Source organism: Mesitornis unicolor, unplaced genomic scaffold (genome assembly GCF_000695765.1).
Source record: "Mesitornis unicolor isolate BGI_N332 unplaced genomic scaffold, ASM69576v1 scaffold45803, whole genome shotgun sequence".
NCBI classification, from domain to species: Eukaryota; Metazoa; Chordata; class Aves; order Mesitornithiformes; family Mesitornithidae; genus Mesitornis; species Mesitornis unicolor.
The window spans coordinates 28,541-53,868 of record NW_010177581.1 but is presented as its reverse complement, the minus strand read 5'-3'; the positions used below and the strand labels follow the sequence as shown (position 1 = coordinate 53,868).

General features: G+C 40.1%; 1 protein-coding gene across 1 annotated transcript in view; it reads right to left on the bottom strand.

The window, feature by feature from the left end:
• Window positions 1-402: 402 nt before the first annotated feature.
• The window catches only part of KIAA1244 (KIAA1244 ortholog), a gene marked incomplete at its 5' end in the record, with an annotated part of 52,713 nt that continues 27,787 nt past the window's right edge, over window positions 403-25,328 (bottom strand). The window contains 16 exons of the mRNA XM_010182129.1: window positions 403-594; window positions 1,349-2,579; window positions 6,226-6,356; window positions 7,919-8,050; window positions 8,678-8,780; window positions 9,441-9,555; window positions 10,121-10,297; window positions 10,848-10,976; window positions 13,612-13,756; window positions 15,510-15,613; window positions 17,895-18,017; window positions 19,148-19,292; window positions 19,658-19,837; window positions 21,390-21,535; window positions 23,147-23,280; window positions 24,667-24,981. Coding sequence (XP_010180431.1) covers window positions 403-594; window positions 1,349-2,579; window positions 6,226-6,356; window positions 7,919-8,050; window positions 8,678-8,780; window positions 9,441-9,555; window positions 10,121-10,297; window positions 10,848-10,976; window positions 13,612-13,756; window positions 15,510-15,613; window positions 17,895-18,017; window positions 19,148-19,292; window positions 19,658-19,837; window positions 21,390-21,535; window positions 23,147-23,280; window positions 24,667-24,981 — 3,502 coding nt within the window. The remainder of the gene's footprint in view (window positions 595-1,348; window positions 2,580-6,225; window positions 6,357-7,918; window positions 8,051-8,677; window positions 8,781-9,440; window positions 9,556-10,120; window positions 10,298-10,847; window positions 10,977-13,611; window positions 13,757-15,509; window positions 15,614-17,894; window positions 18,018-19,147; window positions 19,293-19,657; window positions 19,838-21,389; window positions 21,536-23,146; window positions 23,281-24,666; window positions 24,982-25,328) is intronic.

Below are 25,328 nucleotides of genomic sequence, written 5' to 3'. Positions count from 1 at the left end.
CGTAGGCTTACTGGCCTGGTTTGACACCCAAATGACAGTTGTGTTCACAGCTAATTGCAAGTGTGGAAGTTCCGCTGCAGTTTATTGTGGCTCCCACTGTTGCAAATTTGAAATAAAATGAAGACTACTGAAATGAATCACCCACCCCTTGGGTACCAACCTGATTTACTGGCAGTTTCTGGGTTCTGGGGCCATTCCAGCCCTCCCTGGACACACTCATGCTTTGCCTCCTTTGCTAGTGTGAGTGAGGGACACACAGTCTCAAGTGGATAGAGGATGTACATCAACAAGCTCATTGATTCTTAATTTATCACCAACAAATAGGCAGTTACTGGACTCCAGATACTTCTTTGCTGTATACCTTGGATGTCTTCTCCCCTTTGCAACAGAGCATAGCTGGGTTTAAATGATGATGTCATAAACTCGGCCCACTCTTCCCAGCCATTCCCGCACGGCCTGGCGGACGCGGATGTCCGTCACGTGGCAGGTCAGCTGGCTGATGCAGGGGAACACTGCTGGCTGCAGGGCTGTGAAAGTTTGGTCTGGCAGGGCCTGAATCTGGTTGAGGACTGTCAACACCATGTTGGTCCATGCCTATGAACAAATTGGATACAAAAGAAGGCTCTTTAGAAGATCTTTCCAAATAGATAAGCCGACTCGTTAAGATGGAAAATAAGGTATCTGGTGGCTGTAGCCTCATGAAGAGGACTGAGTTATGCCAGCATATTAATTTAATGTTCACGCTGCCCTCTTAATTCACATTCAGTACTGTAAGTCATTGTTTGACTTTGTAGTGCAGGTATCATGCTCACCCTTCATCACCTTCTATTTATTTCATCCCACAGTGAACAAAGACTTCATGCTTTCACTGATGTGTTCACTTGGACATGCAAGCAGGAAATTTCTGATAAGCAACAGAGCCCACTATTTCTGCTGTGGAATTAACAAAAAAACCCTTACTGAGTACAAAAGCACTGTGACAAGGAGCATGACATTTTCAAAAGCCTTAGGGGGCCTAAAGCCCTTAGCAGTAAGCAGTGAGTTCACTGCAGGCTGTTAACTCTCAGGACGAAGTGCAGCTTTGGCCCCAGTCACAGAAGCACTCTTGAAAGCTGTACTGCTTCACAGCACTTCCCTCAAGACTGACTTTTCTTTTGACAGGACAGAATCAGGTTTTTATCAGTGCCAGCTGCTAAAATACTCAGTCCTCATCATGGTGACTTCTTTATGTAATGAAGACATTTAATGAAGAGATTATAATCATTATAATAAAAGCTGTAGAAAAAATATTTATAGGTGCCTTTTTACTGATTGTGATTATTACTAGCATTCTACAAGTATGTCCTACCTGTATCTGGGCCTCGGCATCCCTGACAGATATATTCAGGGAGCTGACTGTGGATCCTGAGCGTGGTCTCTTCTCTTGTCTCAGGATCTCTGGACCAGCACTGAATGAATGCCTCATCTGACCTTGATCTATAAGATGTTGTGGCCGCTGGAGTATGGGTGAGTCTGGCCCTCTTGCACCCAGGAGCTCCGCTTTCTTTTCCACTTTGACCTCTTTGGTGAAGGATGTCATGGTCTGTTGCTGCTTTCTTTTCTTGTATTCTGTCATCAGCTTAGAGATCGTCTTGTCAGTGGCTATGGTGTAGATCTTGTTGCCAGCACTTTCCCACCATTCTTTTTTCCTGGTTTGCTCCTTTTTCTCTGGTTTAGGACTTAGGGGTGAGGGTAGCAGCAACATTTCTCCGCTCCCGCCTCGGGACATCAGGCTATCTCCCAGTTGGTCCCTGATTTGACTCCGGTCATCTTCCGATGGGGTGTCCTTCCCAGATTGCCCTCCGGTTGATGGGGTGGAGGTTTCTGAGTGAAAGGATGGTAAAATGAAGAAAGGGTCACTTTTGAACACTGGAGGCTCCTCCACATTATTCTCCAGGTCCAGATACATCTGGATGTAGTTGTTGCACAGTTCCATACAGAGCTTATGAAGCCGCTTGATCAGCCATCCCCAGTCTGCATTGCTGATGGGCTGTACACTCAGAGATGGTATTCGAGCCCTCCACTGCCTCTTCTCCTTCCCTCGTGGGGGACTGACCTGGGCAGTTTCTTCAAAAATATCTTCATCTTCTGAAGAACACTGCTGTGACGAGTCTGTGCTCCTCTCATCATCTTCAAAGAGGATCTTTTTCACTTGCTCTGCAGTGATGTGCTCCTGGTTTGTCAGGATTGCACAAATCAAAGCATGGAAGTAGATGTTGAAGCTCATTGCTGACTGGCGATACAAGTTGGCAGCTCCACTGATGCCAGACACTTTTTTCAGCAAACACTTCAACCCTGGTCTGGTGTCAAACTCTCTGGCTGTTCTATAGGAGTCCAGCAGCAAGTCAAAGATGACAGCCAGGTTTTGCATGGAGATGTACCTGAGAAAACCAGCCAGCTTGTTTTCCAGAAGTTGTATTGTCATTTTCTCCTCCAAGTTAGAAGGGCCTTTCACAAATTCTTCCAGTAAGATGTCATATAAATTCTGGAGCAGTACTTGGTGGGACAGTAAGCTCACCACTATCGTCCTGAAAGGAATACTTGGTAAACCAAGCATGGGAAGGAAAAAAATAAAATAAAAATGGTGCATTGTGCTTTTAATAGAGGTACAAGAATACTCCATATTTCAGAATCTAACAAGAAGGATGCAAATGAAAGGCCAAATTCTCACAGCCTTGTTACAAAAAAGTGGAGGAAGATTAAGTTGTCTAGAATGGTCTTTCAGCTACTCTTTCAAATACTTTCCTAGAAGGGAAGACACTTTCAGTGGTTAAGAAAAGTAACTGTCCACAGCAAGAACACTAGTGGCACTTGTGCAGAGGTGGTATTGAAACAAAGCTCTATTATAATCTTTGTCCTTTTGTTGAGAGATGTTTAATATTGGGGGATTAAATATTCAGTGTTTCAATTTCATGGCAGCTGCAAGTACTCTCAATATTTCAGCCTGCTGTAACTGAGGGATTTGTTTGCACACAAATTATGCAGCACATCTGCCACTGGTCCTTGACTATTTGGCTAAGTTGAAATATCCTTAAAATTCTTCCACTGCTATTTCAGCCAATCTTAACTTTACCATGACAAACTGAGACCAAAACTAGTTTATAACTGGGTTTCCATTTCCACAAGTGGCAGGAGCACTTCTTAAAAATAATACACAAAGAGCCAACCAACAACAACAAATCTACAGAAATACCAGCAAAGAAGCTTAAGTCTTGCTGAAGGAACTTTTCTCTGCTCTTAAGACTCCCAATTAAATACTGAGAGCCTAACATAGACGTATCTGTTCCTAACCCTGTTTCTCACACACATCGCTGGGTGAGTCTTAGCTGTGCTCCTGTTAGAGAGATGCTGTGATCTGGTCTAGATCTCACTGGTTTTTAGTTTGTACAGGGAACCCAGGAATGGCAGAGTCCTCCAGCCAAAGTTTTCACGTCATTCCCCAGTGCTTAACACTGAGAGACTTATAGTATGGGAGGCGAAGAAGAAAGGCTGGACAGGATTGTTGTTTCATGTCTCATGGATTTAAAAATACAAATTGTAAAACCTAACTTAAAGTATTTGAAAAAAAGTCTTTGCACAGAATTGCAGCAGCAATGTTTTAATGGGGCTGATGCTCTGGTATACATAGTAATACTTGTTTTGATTTAGGGAACTATGATGGCTCAATTTAATTAGCACTGCTGGCTAGTGAGGAAGAGATTTTTTTCAGTTTGCTTGCAATAATGAAGTTTTAGGTCTAAGTCAAATGAAACCTTCATGTAACATGAGTTGTTCAGTTGTAGACCTTTAATTTTTTTGTTAAAAAAATTGTTCTACTATCATTAAACAACTTTCAGAAGTGTTTTCAAAACACCAAAACAAAAAGTCTGGGTTTTTTTTGAGAAACCAACACTTTAAAATATGCATTTTTCTGAATTTTTTTTACTCTCAAAATTTTGTTAATTGACTTAAAATGCACACAAATGGTCCTGATTAAAAACAGAACAAAACCACCCAGGTCCCAAGACTTTTGATGGACTACCATATGCTTGGCCATGTAGAAGCCATAGGCCAGACAAAACTATGCTTCTAGGGTTAATTTACCTATGTCAGTTTGCTTACGATGACACAGCTATCAGTGCTGATACACCAGTAAAATTCAATAGTCTTATCTGACAGTGCTGAAATCTTGATGATTAATACACACATTGGAACTCTTTATGGGGAATCTTCAGCTGCAAAACTCATTAGAGGCTCTGACTCAGAAAAGCTTTTAAGAGCATGTATAAAGTTAAATGACTGCTTGCATTGATTTCAAGAGACTAATCCTGTTCCAAAAGCAGGATCAGAATGCAGACCTGCTTTTCCTCGTAATAGCCAAAAAGTCAATTTCCAAGGACAGTTTAAAGTACTGCTTGATTCCAAAAGAAACTAATAGAGAGCTCTAGGTGAAAACACACAATGCCAAAGCTGGTTAAGGATAGTATTTTCTTATTCTGCCCAAAGTTTCAAACTGAAATATATTATTACTTTTTAGGAAGAAGAAAAGCTTCCTTACCCCAGCTTCCTGTGAAACAATGCAGCATTAAGGAAACAAAAGCAAAAAGGGAGAAGAGAAAACCCACTAAGGTTAAAGTAAAACTTTTGAAAGGCCACAGTCACTAGCATGCAAGACTGGCATATTACTGCACTGCCGTAGCAAATAATATGAGAAACAGTGGCACAGTCAACTTTCGAGCCCTGTTTTGGTGAAAAATGAGCATTGCTGGGGTAATATTTGCCTATCAGCATATACACTTTTTGTAGTTGTTTAGACAAAGCGCAATGTGAGAGCATTCAGAGTTTGTATTAACTGCAAGTTTCATTTATTTATTTGTTTAACAATAAGCAAGATCCACGCTACCTTTATGAATGTAGCCTGTTAGACCACCATGGCTTTATGTGCCATGAGAGGGAAGTACCCCAACTCTTATGCTTCGCATTCATTGTAACAAGAATGCTCTGCAACCCTGTGGATAAGGCAGAGATTTTCCCAAGAAGGAAGCGTTTATGCTGTTATCTCAACCCTTCTTTGTCTCTGTGCAGGGCCCTGTTCTCTGAAGGCAAAGCAACAGAGCACCTGCTCTTCGGGGAAACTCCTCTACAGCTGCGTAAGAACAGAGACATCGTGCATGGTCTTTCTTCCTGTCCATTCACAAGGACCATCACATTCTGGCTCCTTGTTGCAAGCAATAGTTCAGTTTTGAATGACAACACCTGAAGTGGTACAGAAGCAGGTAACCTGCAGGTAACCTAGTAAAAGACAATGTCATGCCATATATTACATACCTTGCAATACAAACACAAACCCTGAATGCAGAACTCTAACTCTTGGCCCTGTCGATGGTACAGCAGTTGTTTAAACAACCAAGTGCAAGCAAAAAGAAATATTCTTTGACAGGATCAGATTGTCATGCAAATGCATGAGTTTCTGAGGTGGTAATGTATAGAAGAACTTCCACAAAAAGGAAGTGCCAAGCAAAACCAATGTTCCCTAGATCAATAGACTGACACTTTTGCAGCTTTGGATGTGGTCTCTTCAATTTATGTTGCTCCAGTTTATCCATTAACTTTTTGTACCCTCTTAATCCAGTAATACTGAATTTAAAAGCCCATTAGAGAAGCAGGTATTATTTCATTTGCTAGGTATAATTAAAAAATTGAAAGTACTTCCAAAGCTTTCTTCAAACTGATATTTTTAACTCTACTTCTTATCAAAAAGAATCGCAATATTGGAAAGATTTTCCCAGTATTTCCTATGACAATTCTTTTCCTAATTGCATCTCCATTTCCTCTACTTGAAGGCTTTGTGTATCCCTCAGGCATTTGTAACCTACCAACTTTTACTATCTATTAGAAGTGTTTTCCTTATTTAGCTTTCTAAGGGCCACATTATAAACCCAGACACAGGCTTGTCTATAACTTAACAGCTCTTGCACATCCCTGCTCACCAGTGTAAGATCATGGGAACATCTGGAGAGCAGATAGTGGCAAACTGTTGTGCCCTGTGTCACAAAACCTAGTTTGTATTTGATCGGTGTATTTCATTTTTTTGACGAGACCTATGGAGAAGCGTGGTTTGCCAGGCTCTGTTCACATCTCTGCCAGCTGAACAGTATTTTTATCTTGCTTTTAATGACACAGTACTTTCCTGAGAAGACATTTTACCTTCTCTGGGTATGCCCATTTGGTTTCTTATCTGGTGGCAGGTCAATGATGAGTACGCACGACTGGGCATGTTCAAACCCTTCCTTGTTGCTGGGAGTCTTTGGGGAGCACTGAGTTTCCAGCATGAAGACCTAGTAAACAGCAAGTTACATGAAACAATCAGTTTAGCACTTGCGCTGGGTCCTTGGGGATGGTGCATCGTGAAAGATCTGTTATGATGACTTATTTTACAGTGATGGAGAGAATGCAAGGTGTCCTCCCAGGCAGATCTTCCCTGAAGAATGCTGGCTTGGTAAAACAGCCTCAGAGCCATGGGGCTACCCTCCAGACACCCAGCAGAGCACTGGGCAAAGAACAGACATCTTTTTCTTTGAACTTGTGTAAGGAATAATACCAAAAGCCAAAACAAGCTTTCTGTTGTCTGTATGCTACTGTCAGAAAATATCACGTATAGTGGAGACAAGGACCTATTTGCATAGTTAGCCTGTTGTACCTAGAAAGGTTGGTTGTTGACAGGATTATTTTCAGCTACAGACAGACAACAGACACCCAACTTGCAATTCTTTGGGTGGGAAATGGGTAAACAGCTGTCAGTTGCTGTAGCTTTGCTTTGTAGCTTAGTAGTTGTGTCAAATCCCCATTGAGGGTGACTCAGGGAGTGTCACTGATAGGGCCTACAAGAAAAGTATAAATGCCACATTCCCTGCTTCTTGAGTTCTGTGTCTTTAAAACTTAATTTAAAACATTTTTTCTATTCAGAGTCTGCCACTGCCACATTATTTGTGATCACAAATTCTGGCCTGCGTGTCTCAGATTTTCAAGCAGCATCAGGGTATGATTAATCAAGTCAAATTGACACCAAACATCTGTTGGCTCTTTTAATCCAGCTGCTTTCCCATGCTGAAACTGCCATACAGTATTTACCATTTTATGGTACCCTGCAGGTCATTAAGTTCAGTCTGCTGTATTTTAAGGAACTTGTTTCATATAACCACTTTCATAAAATGAACAAGCTCCATTGCAGTCAGAAGGACCCCGAGAAGGTTGTCTCCAAGCTTGTTCTGCTGATTAGGAGTTAGTGGTGAGTTTTAAATAATTTGTTCAATGCCAGCATTATCCTCTACTTCTCAGTAATGCTTTTTCTTCTCTGCAATCTACACCAATGTATTTATGGAGAAAAAATAATTACTTTTCAATCTCTGCTTTAATAGGTTAAACAAACTTTGTTTTTCTAGTTTCATATCACAGTCTCTGTTCCACTGCATTTTTGTCCTTTCAACTGATAAATTTTTTAACAGAGAAATCAGAAATGTACAAGACATCCTAGATGAGGATTCATAATGACACTATTTCCCTTTCACTATCAGAAACATTTCCACTGATGTACGCTACGGTTGCCATTTACACAACAGGATTATTGTCAGTCCTCCTCAGGTACCTTTGTATCTTCCCCCACCCTAGGCATTCCTAATTCCTACTTACAGGGGGACAGTTTTAAGTTCCTTTCCCCCTCCCCCCTAGTTTTTATTACTTTTTCTGAATATTACTGTTAGACAAATAAATGTTAGTCTGGTGACGAGGAAGTCTTTGCCCATAGGGTTTGTGAGGAAGGTGGTGATAAAGATGTACTTTCATAAAGAAAAGCCCCAAATTTCAAAGGCTCTCTGACTTGCCTTGAAATGTCAGTCAGTACCTGCTGTGCCATGGCTCTGATTCTCCAGTATTCAGCTTCAGCACTTGGCGAGAGGGAGGGGGCTGCCACCTTCACTTCACAGGCATCTCCACTAAAGCTTTCAGAACCACTGTGGAAATAGCCCAACAGGTTCTATAGAGAGACACAACATCAGACTTTCACTGTGCGTTAAATGAAGCCACTGTAGCATTGTCCAGCCTGTTTATGTGTAACACAAGATTCAGTAATCTGTCCCATTACCATCAGGCGATCACCTGCTATTTAGTATCTGATGTATCTGATGCAAAGGCATTATAGCTTCTTACGTGCTCTGGCCTGTGATGACTTAACAGAATTTTTTGTTACGTGAACAATAGTGAGTTGAAAAATAATCTATGTGAAGCATGCAGCTACAGGATCAAGTAGGAAATTTTGTCTTCTGTCTAGTTTTAGCAAGCCCAGAGGAAGAAATGGATTAAAAGGTAAGTTTTCACCTCCTTAAGTCTTCTAATTTCATACTTGCAGAGCAATTTAAAATGCCTGGACTGTTAGCAACTAGTGGTGTCTGTACATGTTTAGAAAAACTGTTTTCAATCTCCATGGTTGATCCAACACCTTTCATTATGTACAAATAACAAAAGGTACCACATAATCCTTATGCTTCTTTTCCTGGCTCTGTACCCAAAAGCTTTTCTGAAAAAGCAAAAGCAACCTGCCAAAACTTAATCAGTCTATAACTAGTGTGATTACATTTTGACTGTCAGTGAAAAGGTAGTATACCTTTACTGGCTCCAGAGTGGCAGAGAATGCATCCTGCAAGGCACAACACGCAAGCCTCCACATCTCTTCAGTAAAAACAGGCCCTGCTGTCACTAACACATACCTGGAAGGACACAGGAAAACGTTCCCATGGTCAAGAAGGAACTAGACAATTCTTACCTGTAACAGGAGAAGGCTGGAAACCGAACAACAGGCCTACTTCAGTAGCTAACTAATGATATCCAATCTCCTCACTTGTTACCCTGACCTACTTTTGTAATTACACTATAGTGGATACTATAGTGTAATTGTATTTTGTAATTACAGTATAGTTTTGACTCTTTTTTCCCTTTGCTTTTCCTCTTTAAGTAGTCATCTTGCCAGGACGAGAACCACACATTGTGTAACTATATAACATAGTGCTTATTTTGATGATGACTGTAATAACCTGAAGACTGCGAAAAGTATTAATTCTAAAGACCTGTGAATTCCAACAGAAAGACCCTTGATTATTTTTCTTAAGGATTAATTGACTAATTGCATATAAGTAATGTACAAGTGCTTTTTATGGGAATCACACAGAGTAATGCCTAAAATCACAGGTTCTGAAGCAGACCGAAAACAGAAAGAAAAGGTTAGTAAGTCTAAAATTCATTATTCAAATAACAAGAGAGATATATTATAGACTTCTTCCAAGATGTTAGCCAAACTCGTCAGTCCACAAGCTCTTAAAAAATATAAAGACATCTTTTTTGTAATACGTTAACAGAGTAAACAGTGTTACCTGATACAAGAGCAGCCAACTCTGGAAATAATTTCTGTTGGTTCTGCTACACAGGCTACCAGCAACTTGAAAAGATCTTTCAGCATGGTATTGATCATATTTTCATAACCAATATCTATAACAAAAAGACACAGGCTGGTTTTAACATCATTGCCTTTTTGTTATAATTAAACAGTCTTGCTACACTTATTGCTATTCAGAGACATTGCAAAACCAAATTACTTTTATGTAGCTATCAATCACTAGAGTTCAATTTTAAAACATGCATTACATCAAACTGAAATAAGATCAATCCTTTTGATGTTAACACTATAAAATGTCTGGACTTAACTCGTACTGGAGAAATTCTGTTTAGATCCTGTTTCTGATATTCTAGTTCCTTATGATCAAAGTCTTAGTACCTTCTTTTGGAAAATACAGTACAGACTGTGATGATTTAATTTTAAAGATAGTCCTGCTCTGAGCAGGAGGCTAGACAACATAGGTCCCTCAGAAGTTATTTTTTTCCATAATTCTAAACCCTAAGAAAGAAATAAAACCCAAACAAATAGAAAATTTTAACCTTCCTCCTCTTATTTTATACTTGAGCAACCAAAAAGCAACGAAACCATCTCCCCAAGTAGCTATTCACTAACGTGCCACTGATGACTGTCAGTAGATGTGACAGTACTACGACATACCTGAGTGTATGAAATTTTGAATGTGCTCCACTGCAAGTTCACAGGAAAGGCCAATGGCATGCTTGAAATTAGCAGATGCCACATCCCAGTAAGAATGGTCACCATGGCTGCGATGGAGCCAGAGAGACATCGTGGGAAGAAGAAGATGTACAACTGCATAAATGCCAAAACCTGGGCCTTAAAATAAACACAATGATGGTTGTATATTTTTGGTTACAAAGCCTACATGCATAGTAAATTTGTTAAGTTGTTCCAAGCTTGAGGTTGGGGGTGATGCTGAAGACAGCAGACTCTGAAACATTTTTGTTGGATGAAAGGAGTAAGCAGTTTTGGATCTAGTTGTGAGGCAGTATATGAACATTTAGCCAACTGTTCACCTGCTGTCTTTCCCAGCAGGTCTACAGGACTGCATAATTTTATTTTTCCATTTCCCAGACACCAGGCAAACATTTTCTGTAGCTAGGACATTGACAGACTACTGCACCTCTTTATTTGTGCAATCAAGATAAGAGTATGTTCAACATACTCTTACACGATGCTTTTTGGCAACGTAGAACAATGCACTAACTGCAACAACAGATCACGCTCTAAGAAAATCCCTGCCTACTTGAGAATGTCTCTGTGCAGCTCTAGCATGAGTAACACACTTCGCAGAAGTGGTTCAGGATGCTAAGAGGTTTGGGCCAGGGCTCTACTAACTCCACACTGAATCAAACCCTTTCATTACCAGGTGTCTTGGCAACGTCCCTCAGCAATTCAAAGAGCAGATCCAAAGTAGGAGGCTGGTGCTGACGGGGACAGTTGGATATGGCAGTTGTTAATTCTTCCAGCAGAATAATCCAGACATTGATAAGGCCTACAAGTAAGGAAACAAACATTAAAAACTGGGAGTGAGATACTGCATTGACCACAGGTAGAACTTGCCCTCAGAAAGTGATGGAGGCTAAGAAGCTAATTAACTTCAAGATCGTGGGTTCCTGTATGTTCACTGTTGCTGTGTAATGGTTGTGGGCAGTTTTTGAAATTATGGTTTCCTTTTTCTTCCCTTCTTATTAAGTTTGTGCTTTGACTGATCCTTCCTCCTCTACATACACCTTATTCTGGTCTTCCTTCTTAGTTTACTACTCTCCCTAGTCCACTCGTTTAACCTTGTGTTTTTAAATTATTTTTTTTTTTAAGTGGGACATTTTACACTACCATTGCAAGTGCTGCCAAGAATGGATTGTACTCATTTAGGTTATGCTTTTAGGTAAGGATCCTAAGGTGACTAGCCATAATTTAACTGGCTCTATTTGGTACCCAGAATTGATCAGTAATAATGTCTCATGAAGCATCTGTCATCAGGCTGCCTTCCATGTTATCTTTAGCTGTTAAGAGGTCACAGATAAAAGAGTATTAAATGTGGATATGGCAGAGCTTACCAACGACCAGAACAGCAGTTAAGACACAGGCAGTACTGCAAGTTCTTATCTACATCAGCAAACATGTATCCCCAAAAGATTACAGAATACAACTAGCCTTCAATACAATTTTGAAGATGGTTAGGAATTGCTGCCCTTGAATTTTTCACAGATCACTGAAGTAATTTCTAGTACTTAAATACCATGATATTATGAATGGCTACAAAGATCTTGCATATTACACTCATAATAATACCACAATGTATAGCATTATTCTTGAGCTAAGTCTTCTTAAAAGGCAATGGGTTCATTATGCTAAAATGGATTTTACTTTGGTTCACTAATAAGCTCACCTTCTGTGCCACTGGTAGCCCTGCTGATGTGAGTCTGTATCTGCATGATGCTTGCTGGCCAATTATGTTTCAAAAGCAATAAAAAAGGCTGCAATGGAACTTTGTTTAAGATGCACTGCATTTGTTGACTGCAAGAGTCTCCCTGAGAGTCAAGTGAAATCACTGCTCAGTAACTAGGTTGGTTATTTATTCACACCACTGTCATAGGGCAGTATTATATATAGGGCAGGTGACATTGTTTGGAGTCATATAGACCTTAATGATGTTTCTAGATTAGGAAACATCACAAATCAGTCAGCACAAAATCTGGTTATCTTCAAATCTGGAAGAACTGAGAATCTTTTAGAAACACCCTCTTGATGAGTTTGGCATGGAATCAAATACACTGTGAAAATGCTCTGCACCACCATATGGCAAAGTAGGCTAAAACATTTTGTCCCATCTTGGTACTGACTTTCAGCACTAGAGTCTTCTGTCTTAGTCATGTCGGTTTGCCTAGCAATGTTCTAATACTGCTACCAGCTAAATAAAAATTGGGTGAAAGCTTCAGTGCTAAGCTCTGACAAGAACCAAATCAGGGCTTTTTTGCTGCAGGGTGGCACTTCTATTCACGGCAAGCAGGACAGTGACAGGCAGAGCCACTTCAGAACGGTAGGCAAGTGGTGCTCACCTGAGGTGGGGAGACTCGAGGTCAAGTCCCAGACCTGACTCAAAGCAGAGTTGGGTCTCCCACATCCCAGGTGAACATCCTAAAATTTCCAGAGAGGAAAAAAACCCCACAAACATAGAAAGAAGAAAGTAAAAGGACTGTGCTTTGTTTTGTTTGTTTTTTAACTAGGACTCATAGTTTTCTTTTTTCAGAGAGCAGCTTTTCTTTCCTTTATCCAGGGTAGCAGTGGAACAGGACAATCCATGTGATGGAAGAAGCCTCAATAAAAGTAGGTACCAAGAGTCACTCTGGTGATGCACATGAAGGAAATGCACTGGAGTCAGCCTACTTTCTGCCTGGTTGGAGCTGGCTCTTCACAGAGGCAGCCAGGTCAAACAGCTCAGTAGTTCAGATATTCAAAAGTGACTGTACTGCTCTGAAGGGCTGTCACGAGTCCAGAGGCAGCAAGGCTGCATTCCTCTACTGCTTGGCTCCACATAGATCCAGTCCATCAAACATCTGATTAATCCATAACCCATATAAGCCACATACATAATCAGGAGACAAATGCTGCTTATTTTTCTGGAGGTCATAGTGCTTTTTATGGACTTCAGAAACACACAGTTTAGTTCAACAGCCATACATTTGGAAACATATTTAAACAAGTATTCTTTAGCTTTCTAAACTCTAGCTCAACACTGATTTTTTTCTGTAAAAGGCAGGTCTGCCAATACCACCCTTAAAAAGTTTTCACTGCTGTACTGGCTGTGGTTTAGAAAGTATTTTTGTGTTAGCTCTCAGAAATACATGCTGGTTGTATTATGAATGTCAGGATAATTAAAATATTATTATCTTGTCCCAAGAGAGGGATTCTATTTTTCTCATATACGAGCTCTTATCTTTTAACAAAGAAGATGATGTGCCTTGAACTTCCAAGCTCTGTGTGTGCATGTGTGTGCAGACAACAGAGAGACAATACACTATAAAGTTTCCTCCCTCCTTTTTGCTTTCAGCAGTTGGCAGAATTTACAGTGACATGTGGAAGAAGCAGTTGATTAACTCTGCATTTACTGCTTTCAGTGCACTTACCAGTGTCATCATCAAAGTCAGCAAGGATGCACTCAATCCCATCCTCACTGCTGGCTGACTGCTCCTGCACTCTTCGGGACAAGTTAACCAGCCGGCCGCTGAGGAAGATGGGCTTCAAGGGCATTGTATAGATTTTGGCTAACAACTGCAGTGGTGGTGCGAGGAAAGAGAGGGAAAAAGAATGAAAAAGATAAATATACATGAGAAAGCTTGTAAAAGCTGTCACATACAACAGAGGTATGTGAAGTGAAAAGAAAAGAAAAGAAAAGAGAAAAGAAAAGAAAAGAAAAGAAAAAAGAAAAGAAAAGAAAAGAAAAAAGAAAAGAAAAGAAAAGAAAAAAGAAAAGAAAAGAAAAGAAAAAAGAAAAGAAAAAAGAAAAGAAAAGAAAAGAAAAGAAAAGAAAAGAAAAGAAAAGAAAAGAAAAGAAAAGAAAAGAAAAGAAAAGAAAAGAAAAGAAAAGAAAAGAGAAAAATCTATGAGAGCAGCATGACGTCAGCGTCTGTTCTGTTCATCTAGCAATAGCGTAAATGAAAAACACAACTAGAAACCAGAAGTCTTTTGTTCGTTGACAAATAAGAGGTTGGGGGGGAGAAAGAGAGGGAGAAAAGCAATTTAAGTAACACATTTTGAGAAGGGAGTGTGCTCCCTCCTCATTTGTGAATGACAGAAGTTACTACTTACCAATTGCACCTATGACCTAAGAAGGTCCACTGTCTGTACACAGAATATTTTGGAGCTCTGAAGGACTAAGTAAATACTGATAAAAAGACCTGTACAGCTTTACTTCAGAGCTTCATTGCCTGGGTTGTCCATTACACAACAGATACAAACGACGCAGAATTGTGCTATAGCTGGGATAGTATCAGTATTTTATCAGGCCTTTTAAAAGTAAACCATGTATTTGCAATATACAGACAGGATTTCTTTTCAGACATTCCTTTTCCACTTCTACTGACAGGTTAAATGGTATAACAAGATAAAAATGGCTACTTCTTTTAAAGAGGAGAAAATATTTCTGCCTCGCTGTGGAGTTTGTAAGGATGAGGAAAAGCCATGTTCTATCTATACACTGTATGTATCACATACATGAGATATACACATAGATATTCACTAAATTTTTTTGAGGTGAACAAGATAGCAAGTATAGTTTGATATGTCTGCTGTTTACTGTTCTGAACTGACTTATTCTTTCCTTCTCCCCTCAGACTGTGTATTGAATCCACCTGTTATGTCAGAGTTTACATATTAAGTTCTTTCAGCTATGATGATATCCTTTGTTATGCATTTGTTTTGTACCCAGAAAAAACATGGCCTGGGTCCAACAGAAAGACCCGCAGGTACGACAGAAATAAAACATTATAAAGTCAGACAAAAAAAGTCCTAATAACGCTGCATAATAATCTGTGCAGTGTGCAAGGAGATTACAGGAAACATGCCAACATTCTGATGGTAAGAGATTTGCCCTCAGCTTCAGATATGTTTTCATTGTACAGATAAGCTGCTGCTGCATTTTAAAGGGTGCAACCTGTTGCTCTTCTTAAGATCTGAGAATTTTCAGGGTTGGGTTTTTTTCCTTCTTCATTCCCAACACTGTTTACAGTAACTGTTTAAACAAGAATTAACGGAAATTTGAATTACTACTAGGTTTTGAACATTCACGTTTTCCCATGTGCCCTTTGGGTCTGAGTGTTATCTCCTCGGTCTTCCCACTGTTAGCTGGCCTAGAAGGTATGAGATTCCTCCAGATCGCCACTCTCCATCTGGCAGTGCAGGTTATTACCATCTTTCCACAGATTCTGTTGTGTTCATGCAAACTGTGTAACCATTGCTGCAAAGCCCGGAGGTCAGAGCCGCTTCCTAGGCTCAGTTAGTGCCTGTACCTGATTATTCTGCATACCTGAGAACATCTCCTGAGATAATCAAGCGCAGGAAGGCACAAGTCTGTAGACACAGATCCTGATCCTGGCACGCAGTCACCCATCTCCTTACAATCTACTTCCCCTGAGGATAGGAAAGGCAGCATTGGGAAGAACAAAACAAGAGAAACAAACACAGAATTAGTTTTCCTTTCTTATTCAGTTGTGCCCTAATGTCTGAACAGAATCCAGAAAACATCCTTTGTTTGATCTTATTAGACGACAACCAGATTCTCATACAAACAATATAGTAATACTGGTCACAGTTTATACAAAGACTTTTATATTAATAAACGCTTTAATAAATACATGCCTGTTTAATAATTTCTAATTAGAGTCTTTAGGAGTTCTTATAATAATGTCTTGTATTCATCTGTCCTATTGACTCCACTCTGCTTTTTCCCATGGATGTATAAATTACTTGCTCATACTCATCCTTTGCTCAATTAATATACTCTTTTTTTTTTTTATTCATTTGCACCCCACTGCCCTGGAAAATTCTTCTATCACAAATTCTTCCTTTTAGTTTATTTACTCCTTAAATACAATAATTTTACAATATATTTTGTGCTACAATATTTCCTTCTGCTGTCTAATTCAGGTGTCAAGGTCTCAAAGTTTCAACTGTGTGATATCCTCAGGCTCCAGTGTCTCAGCATCACAGGCATTACTAACCCTGTGGCACCAGCAGACTCCTACTTTTAGGTCGGCTTCACTAAGTGTATTAAATAAGCAGATCAGCTGCAAGGCGTCCTGTTGCAGAGCTCCTCCCTGGATAACTCCATTCACTCCAGCACTTTTCCTGTCTATACAGTCTGTTTTCCTCCTCTCAGCCAATGTTCTGCCCACTCCAGAATACTTGGCTCATAACCATCTTTCCAGTTTAGCCAACTACTTCCCATTCAGTGCCAAATGTGAACCTTTACTAAATGCCTAAATACATTAACACATCATTGCCTTAAAAGCCATTCCTTTCATAAAACGCACAAGATAAATATTAAAACATTTTATTAAATCCTACTTTATTCTCCTTTCACTAGATTTGTTTTTTTCTATGCCCTTACTTAATCCGTCCATAAGGTATTTTAAGTCTTTTCTAGTTTTAAAGTCTTGTCTACTGAGATCAGCCAAGTCAGCCAGTGAAGTTTGAATCCTTTAGTTTTATGTTCAAATGCACATAAATGGTAGTATATTTGTTACTGCTCAGTACTGAAGTATCCCATAGTACTACTACCTTTAATTTAGAAAAAAAAATCTTGCTTTTTGGCATGTAACCATAAAGGGGACAGACTTATCTCATGAAAGTAAGAAACCTAAAGAAATGCTTAAGTTCTTTTAAGTTCTCCAGAAGGAACATGAGTTCCCTCTGCTGGTACTGGACATAGAAGCTTGTTTTTCTTTTGCAGTAATAATTACAATTCTGGTCTGTCATCACAAGTTGAATACTGCCCCTGTTCAAATCGATGGTGAAATAAGACAAGCGTAACATCAAAGACTAGATCTGCTAGTGCTTCATTTAAATCAAAGGGAGTCACTTACAGATCTAGATACCTCTGTGAATTAATATGTATATAAAAAAAAAGCCCCATTTTATCACTTATCAGAAATTTCACAATCTACATAAGGAAAAAATTATCATTCCCACAGTTCAATGCAAAGTGTCAAATTCCAATGATCAGGGGAAGCCAGGGAACATGATCATGGGAGCAGAATGACTCAACACCATTTGTCTCAGTTCTGAAGTCTGGTGAAGCACCACAATTACTCTGCAGGGTTGCCTTGACTTGACACGCCTGCTCTCTGCTGCCCTCGGTAACACAAGGAAAATACTAACTATGGGGACAGAGGATTGTTAGTTGCACTGCTCATGATCACACTGAAGATTCAGCGGGTTTGCAGCACTCGTGTCAAACCACGCTGCTGAGGTGGGCAAGGGTAGAAAGAAGCCATGTGGCTTTCACTGCTGAACGTAAAACATATCCTGTTCTTTTGAAGAGAATCCATGCTGTCAATGCACAATGCAATATTTCTGCAATATTCTGGGTTTGTTTTTTATGTTGTTGGTTTTTTAATTATTTAAATAAAAATAAGCAAATCCTCATGCAAATTAAGGTCAAATGAAGCAGACATTTAATAGTTAGATGCATCTTTCTTTGCTGCTGTAACAACTTGAAGTATTGATAGCATTAAAATGCTTCTCAAATAATCCCTTGGTCTTGATTTTATTTTTTGAAAGCATTCTGCACTCAGTTTCATGCCTCTCTCTTCCCTACCATACTGTGAATTACATAGGTGAACTCTCTTCTGCAGGATCAAGTTTGACATATCATGACTTATTAGGATAAAATGGAAATAAAAATATTTACCCAGTCCTTTGACAAACTTCATAAGGCACATAATATAACTGGTGGCGGCATTGGCAAAGACCTGGATGCTGTCTGTGTTTAGAAATGCTTCAAAGACATCAAACACAGGGGCCTGGCGTTTCCCTGTGGAAGTAACAAGATGAGACTTCTTCCCCATCCCTCATACAGATGATTTTTCCAACAGCTTTTCAATAATTTAAGTGAATCTGTAGAACTTCTTCTATTCCAGGCAGAGACAGAAATGCTCTAATAATCTTAGAAGTAAAACCTCATATGCTCATATGCCTCCTGAGGCAAGCTGTCTTTCCAGACTCCTCCTTTTTCCTTACCTATGGAAAAGGTCAGCTTATCACTGTCCATATGGTAAGAGCAGGTTTGAGCTCCTCCAACTCAGCTCAGTAGCTCACCCTTCTGTTTCGTGGGGATTTCTGGTTTAGTCCTTGGTAACTGTCAAGATGACAGCAGTCACACAGAAAACTATTCAGACTGTTCTGATACAGTGACAAAACAGACTTGGTTTTCCTAAGCAGATTATCAGGCTTTGAAAGCTGTATACACTTGCATTTTGCCATCGATCATAACAGATCCGAAAGATAAATTTTAGGAGGCAAACCATATGCCTCACACATGACTTGTAACAGTTAAAAATACCTTATAATGAGGCAAAAAGGACATATTAAAGTGATTTGCCCATATTACCCAGTTTCCATAAAAGCAAACATCTCTGGGAGGGATGCAGAATAATTCCTACTGCAAACATGGTTTGTAGTACTGCTAACAATTTGAAGCCTTGTGATTAAGTTCCTGGACAAGCACTTGCCTAGCTTATCACACTTACCCTGATGTATAAAAGCAGTATGTTTCACATAGTAAGAGATAGTCCACATGAAACAGGGTGGTTGTATACAGTGTGCTTTCCTTTCTCTAGCAGGACAATGACAAGGGTGCAGCCAAGCTCAGTACTCCTGTACTACTGTTTTGCTCTAAAATATTCAACTAGGTTTGAAGCACTTCTCATTCTACATATTTGCCAGAATCTAGAGGATAAAAAGTCAGAACAGCATCTCTGTTTTCCCTCCCACCACAACTAATAAACCAAATTTCTTCAGTACAGTCATAGAACATTGCAGTACCACTGCTCAGTGTCACTGTTCAGGTAGGGTATTTGAGTATTTTGAGTTAGTTATTGTCCCCAAGGAATATGACCAGGAAACAAAAGCACATATGAAACAGTCAGTGCAGTAAGTCCTTACCCATAGAGTATTCTCCTACAAGGTACTCTTTAACCTCTGACTTGCTGCTGCTGTGAACTGTTTCCAGAGCACTGAACAGTGGTCTCCATCCTGACTGAATCTGGGCAGAACACATTTCCACCAACTCTCCTATAGAGGTGACCACCTGCAGGCAGTGGAGGAGAGGTTAAAAGAATAAAACCAAAAGCCAGAACTGATACATAGATTGACTTTCAGAAGGAATGGGGATGGCTTTAAACACATTCCTAGATTTCACTGTGTCAGTCTAGACTAATTTATAATTTTTTAGATAACAGAAAAGTTTTATTTAATTGCTTTAAAGCCAGGTGTAATGTCTCTATGCTCTACCACATGCTGGCTTAGGTAGGCAGGGACCTCCTGGTTCCTTGAAGATGATAATTTGAAAGGAACTTGGGAAACACTCTCAAGTGGTCCAAGTATGCTCCAGAGACCATCATTCTTATGGGCATGGTAGGCCAGATACAGGCATGCTGATCAGGGCTGACTTGCCTGGTCCTGGACATCCTCATCACACAGCTCTAGTTGCATGATACGCTCGAAGGGGCGGAAAAGCGCCTCATTAAAGTGAAAATGAGAAGGCTCATTCCAGTCCATCAGCACTTCAGTGAGGATGTCATGGATGAAGGAGACGGCCTTCCGAGACACGTGTCTCTCCTTATGACAGGCAGCCTACAGGGAAAGGAGAAGTATCAGAGTCTGTCCAAGCAAAAAAATTACTTTTAGTGAGACAATTTTAAGGGAAATAAACATTTCACGTTGCTGAACCCTAAAAATGGCTTCATGTGACTAAGGACCCCACTGTAATGAAAATGTGAGAGTCCTGCCATGGAAACAGACGACTGAGACTCTGAGCTGCTTAAAGTCCCACAGATGCATGAAAGTTTGCTGGCAGTTCAAAAAGCATGGAGCTAAAAATAAATAGATAATAAAACCCACAGAACAGAACTTGTATGAAATCTTTTGTTTCTACCATCTGACCATTTTTTCCCTTCAAAAAATAGATTCTGCATATATTCACCATACCTATCTATGCATAACCAAATGTCACTTTTTATTAGGCTATTTATGGAACTTAACAGTGATGAGAACTTTCTCACTTTGGAAGAATTATTAAAAAATTAAAAACCAGTGAGTCTGGATATAAAGTTATTGTTTTGAGCAACTATGCAGTTTACACTGAGTTCTGTCCCTTCCCTGATGTTGCCCCTTCCTAGTAATGGGGATTCATCCATGCTGAAGTCAACCAAAAAGACTGACCAGGCCTGCATCCCAAAAACAGGGAAGGTACTTGAGTGTAAACTGGCTTGGTATCTTTAAAGACTTAGAAGTGGTCAAAACACGAAGAGTATTTTGTGGTGGTCTCAGGCTGGCATCCAAAGGCAGGAGATACACCACTTTTCAAATAAAGGGCTGTTAAAGCATACAACAAGACTATTCTCTGCTCTTTCTACTTCACTTAGAGGGGTTCCCTCTAAGACACTCCCCAATGTCGAAACTCGGCTGTAAAATAGTCCACACATTTTCTTGAGTCAAGGAAATGAAGTGCTATAGCAATTTACTGAACAGCTCATCTTAAAACTCCAGAGAAGCATCCTCCCAATAGACCCGTGCAGATGACACCACATACCTCACCAACAGAAAGAAAGTACTGCATGTTTATTCATACCAATAATACAAACCAAAAAGCTCTGAGAAGTCAAGACATCAGCATTTCACCAGGTAAGACTGAAAGTTTGCTTGAGGAAAGGTCATTTGTTATGACTGAAATCCATTATGTGGCTGCTACTGGGATGCCACTAACCAGGGTTCACAAGGAAGGAAAAGGGAAAAGTGTCACCATCTTCCCAGTTCAGCTGGCTTTATGAGGGAAAATCCTTTTATGGGAAGACTTGAAAGGATGCAGATCTTGAGTGGAAAAATAGGTACATGGAGGAGTAACTTGTAGCCTCCTAGGGTGGTTTCATGTTTTTTCACCACAGACATATGGGAAGTATCATATTGCAAAAATCCAACACACTGTCCCTGGCCCTGTCCATTTCAAAGTGCACTTCTCAGTGACAGTATCACAATATGACACATTACATACAGTACACCAACAGGAGTGTAACCAGATTTGACAACGTTGAGGGTTGATACACATTTTAAGAGCTATCAAGCCTTCTCCAGCTTTTTCAGCTTTGCCACTTGTTACACACATTCCCATTTTCTCCCCTACTCCTACCTCTACCAAGTGAGGTGCCACCAGGCTCCAGCAACGCATGAGGTGGAGCAATGGGCGAGATCTACTCCTTACAATTCTGAGCATGGCATCACCGAGTCGGAACAAGTGAAGGGCACTTCTCCTGTCCTGGGTAGTTTTTACTTCACCTGCAAGAAAGTGTAAGAAAATAAATGGAAGCTAAGAAACAGCAGCTCCTCCATCTCTAGATGTCTAAATTATAATTTAAATCTGGTTAACAATTATTAGTACTATAGCTGGGGGGGGGGGGGGGGCCGGGGGGGGGGGGGAAAGGGGTGGGACACGGAGGGAGTGGTAAAGAGGAAAAAAAAAAAGGAAAAAACCAAAACAAAACCAAAGCCCAAATCAATATAAAACACAGCTTATGCCTATGCAGGTAAAAGAACAGGAGATGGACCCAAGTTTCAAGAACAACTTATTAAACACACTTTACTTTGATTTAAGTGATTAGTTCTTTTGGGAAGATTTTAAAGACAAAGGCTTGAAGAAGTATTGCAGCAAAATTAAGCAACAAGTTAAATAATAGATATTAAGACCCAAAATAGTAGTTACAAAAACCTTTAGTGACATCTACAGGAAAGAATATACATTACAAATTATTTAGTTTTAGTTTGTTCTTTTGTATTTCTTATCAAGCAAAGGATGAGAAGCAAAGAATGTGAGAACACACTTTTCTGTTCCCAAGCCAGTAATACTCATTACTTCCTATTGAAAGGGATTCATCTTCTGTTACTTTTACAATGTTTGGATATACACTTCATTCTCCCATTTAAAATATTCTAATGCTTTTATGTCTGAAAAAAGATGCATGCCCCCTGGTTACCACTTTTAATATTAAAAAATACACAATTAATTGTTCTATCCTAATTTTAATTTCATTATTACTAACTATTTTTGATTGACTACTACATATGTGATAAGAGGGTCACTATTTATCAAAAAATAAAGTGATTAATGTTGAGGCCTGGAGATAAGCAAGAGCAAAAACCAAACAACTTGAAATGTCACACTAAGAAAATGACAAGTAGCACTTCAGGGAGAGGGGAAACCAATTAAAGTGAAGACATGTACCAGATAAAAATTTGTCTGCCACACGACAGAACGAAGCCCATATGACTAATGTGACTTCTAAAGGCATAGTACATATTTAAGTGAAGTATCTTCCTTTGGGTCCAATCCTTCTGTTCTATTTGAGACAGTGATGGAAATGACAATCTACAGGCTTTGTACTGTAAGGTATATTCTCCATTGTCCTGGGGCAGAGCAAGCAGGACAAATCCCACTGCTTTACTTAACATTCTTCAGTTGTGTGCTTTGTTTGCCATCACCTATTTTCTGAACGTTTCTGAGGTTATCCCAATGTCAAATGTCTAACCTAAATCCACTGCCTTGGGTCTATGTTTACCAGAGTTTCCTTACTGGATTTGGCTCCAAAACGGAGCTGTGATTAAGTATCTGTGGATAATTGACACCCCCAAAGCCCAAGAACCAAATCAATGTCCTCTGAAGCGTTTCACAGCAGGTGTGGATGTGGTCCCTGTCCAAAGCAGCCTTTTCTAAAAGACTTTTAATTGTTCCTACAGAAAGATTTTATTAGATTAAATACCGTGTTTTATTTATATCATCTTGAAATCTCAATTGGAAAAAAACCTCAGCTATAAGAATACAAAGCAAGTCCTTTAAGCAGTACAGTTGTACATGAAATACAGAACTCTGTAAGGGATCTTCAGGTGATTTACCTGGCATTGCTAGGGAGTAATCAACTGTGTCTGTGACTGAATGGAAAAGCTGGGCTTGAGAAGCCTTCTTGAGCTGGTAAAGGAAGCCTGCCAGTGCCATCAAGTTTAACTTATCAGCAGCATCTTCAAAAAGCCTGTGAGTAAAACAACAGAATCTCATTGAAAAATTCATGAGATGCAGACTTAGATGCGTATGTAAGAGGAAAACCCTTATCTGCACACAGCTGATACGTGTTGTATCTTAATTCCATAAGCAGTTCATGAACCAGTAATCAAAAAAACCAGTGAGTAATCAAAAACCCAGTCCTCACAACATAGATCATCATAGCTTCACTGACTTTAGAGTTACACCAGCTTGCTCTGTCTGAAGTTACAGACCCTTATGGGAAAAACAAATTAATTCAAATCTTAGACCTAAAGCTGCTGTAACTAAATTGCTATTTAGGAATATAAATGAGACATTATTTTCAGCTGCAATGACATTGTAAGACTTAAGAGTTAAAATCTGTATCCTTAAAGCAGTAATCTTAAACTGACACAGGAGGTAGGTTCCACAGAGATGACAGAAATTTCACATAGTGCAGCCACAAGTTGACACAAATATGATTTTCGGACACTGCTTTTCATGAAAAATTTTCTCTACTCCTGAGAAACTGGGTATTGAGTCCTAATGATATCTACACTTAACTAATAGTGCGGAAATCAAAATAATTAAAATTACAGTACTGCTATTCTCTAATCCTTGGAACCAAGCTGTATTGTGAGGTTCCTGGGTACAAGGTACTTTCTCTGCACAGAGTCAAACTCCTACAAGCAGTGTCAGTATGCATGACTTTTTCCTCTGAATTTACAAATAACACCCTTCCCTCCTATAGGCAGAGATTAAGAATGCAAAATCTCAGCTGGAGAAAAAAAGGTATTAGAAGCAAACCAATGAAATTCTCCACTCTAGCCTGCGCTGCTGAAAGAACAGCAGAAGTAGTGATAAAGTCTGTGACATATCAGTCTGCAGACCATGCTGTAGGGACATTTAGCCTAGCCATTCTGTAACCAGGCTTGGCAGCCCTTCCTCCTCCAGATGTGTTGGGGCAGGCTGATGAGCTGTCCAGACGGTCCTTACAGAAGCAGAACTGACACCAATCTTGTCACTCAGTCCCCTCCTGTCAGGATAAGACACCCACTTATTTTGTCTACTTTAATGAACCCAATAGATTAATTTACATGCAAGCAATAAATCCATCACACTCAGGATGCATTTGATTTACTTGGCATATTCACTGTTGGGCACAGGCATACTCAGTCCAGTACCTGTAGGTGCTGCATGGCAGGTACTGCATAGACACAGAAAACCAGGTGTTTTAGGAACTGCTGGTTGTGATGCACATGCAGCTCTCTTGTGAAACTCAACTGAAGCAAGTGGCTGCAACAGGCAAAGATCAGGCTGCACTGCATCGCAGAAAGGTCCATTTTGGTCCTGTTTTAGGAACAGGGATTCTGGTTCCTGACAACACTGCATTTACCTGTCAGCTTGTGTGGAGAGCATGAGAACAGCTTTGGCAGCACTGGTTCCACACAGCAGGCTGCCTCCACGGAAATCAAAAGCTCTGCCCTTACTGCTCTCCTTGATGAGTTCCTGGACAGAAACTGGCTGAATGACAGGATTGCTGCTAAGGGTGGTCTCCTGCTCAGGAGTCAGTGCCTGCGGAGACTCTCTGGGGTCAGAGTCTGGATGCAGCCCTCCAGGTGCCTGCTGTGACTGTGTGATGGTAAGGGAGGGCTGGGAAGCACCGTCACTGAAGTGGGTGTGCTCCAGCGTGCTGATGTACTCACACACCCTGAGAACGAACAGGAGAAGCAAAAGATGAATAAAACCCCCAAAACAACTCCTCCCCCTGCTAATCACCAGGCTCACTAAAGAAACGCTTGGGTCTGTACTCCAGAGGTGATTCAGAAGGACAGTGCAAGTACATGTCTCAGCTGCCTCACAGCCCCATCACTGTGAGCAGCAGGCTTACAGGGAAACCTGCTGCCAATTTGCAGGCACTGATTTTTACATCTGAACCAGATATGATGTACAGGATATTTTCCTCATACTGTAAACAGACAGTCTCTAACTCTCAGACTAAACATAGATAACTTTTCTTATACCCTTTGGCCTCCCATGTGACCAGATAGCAATAGT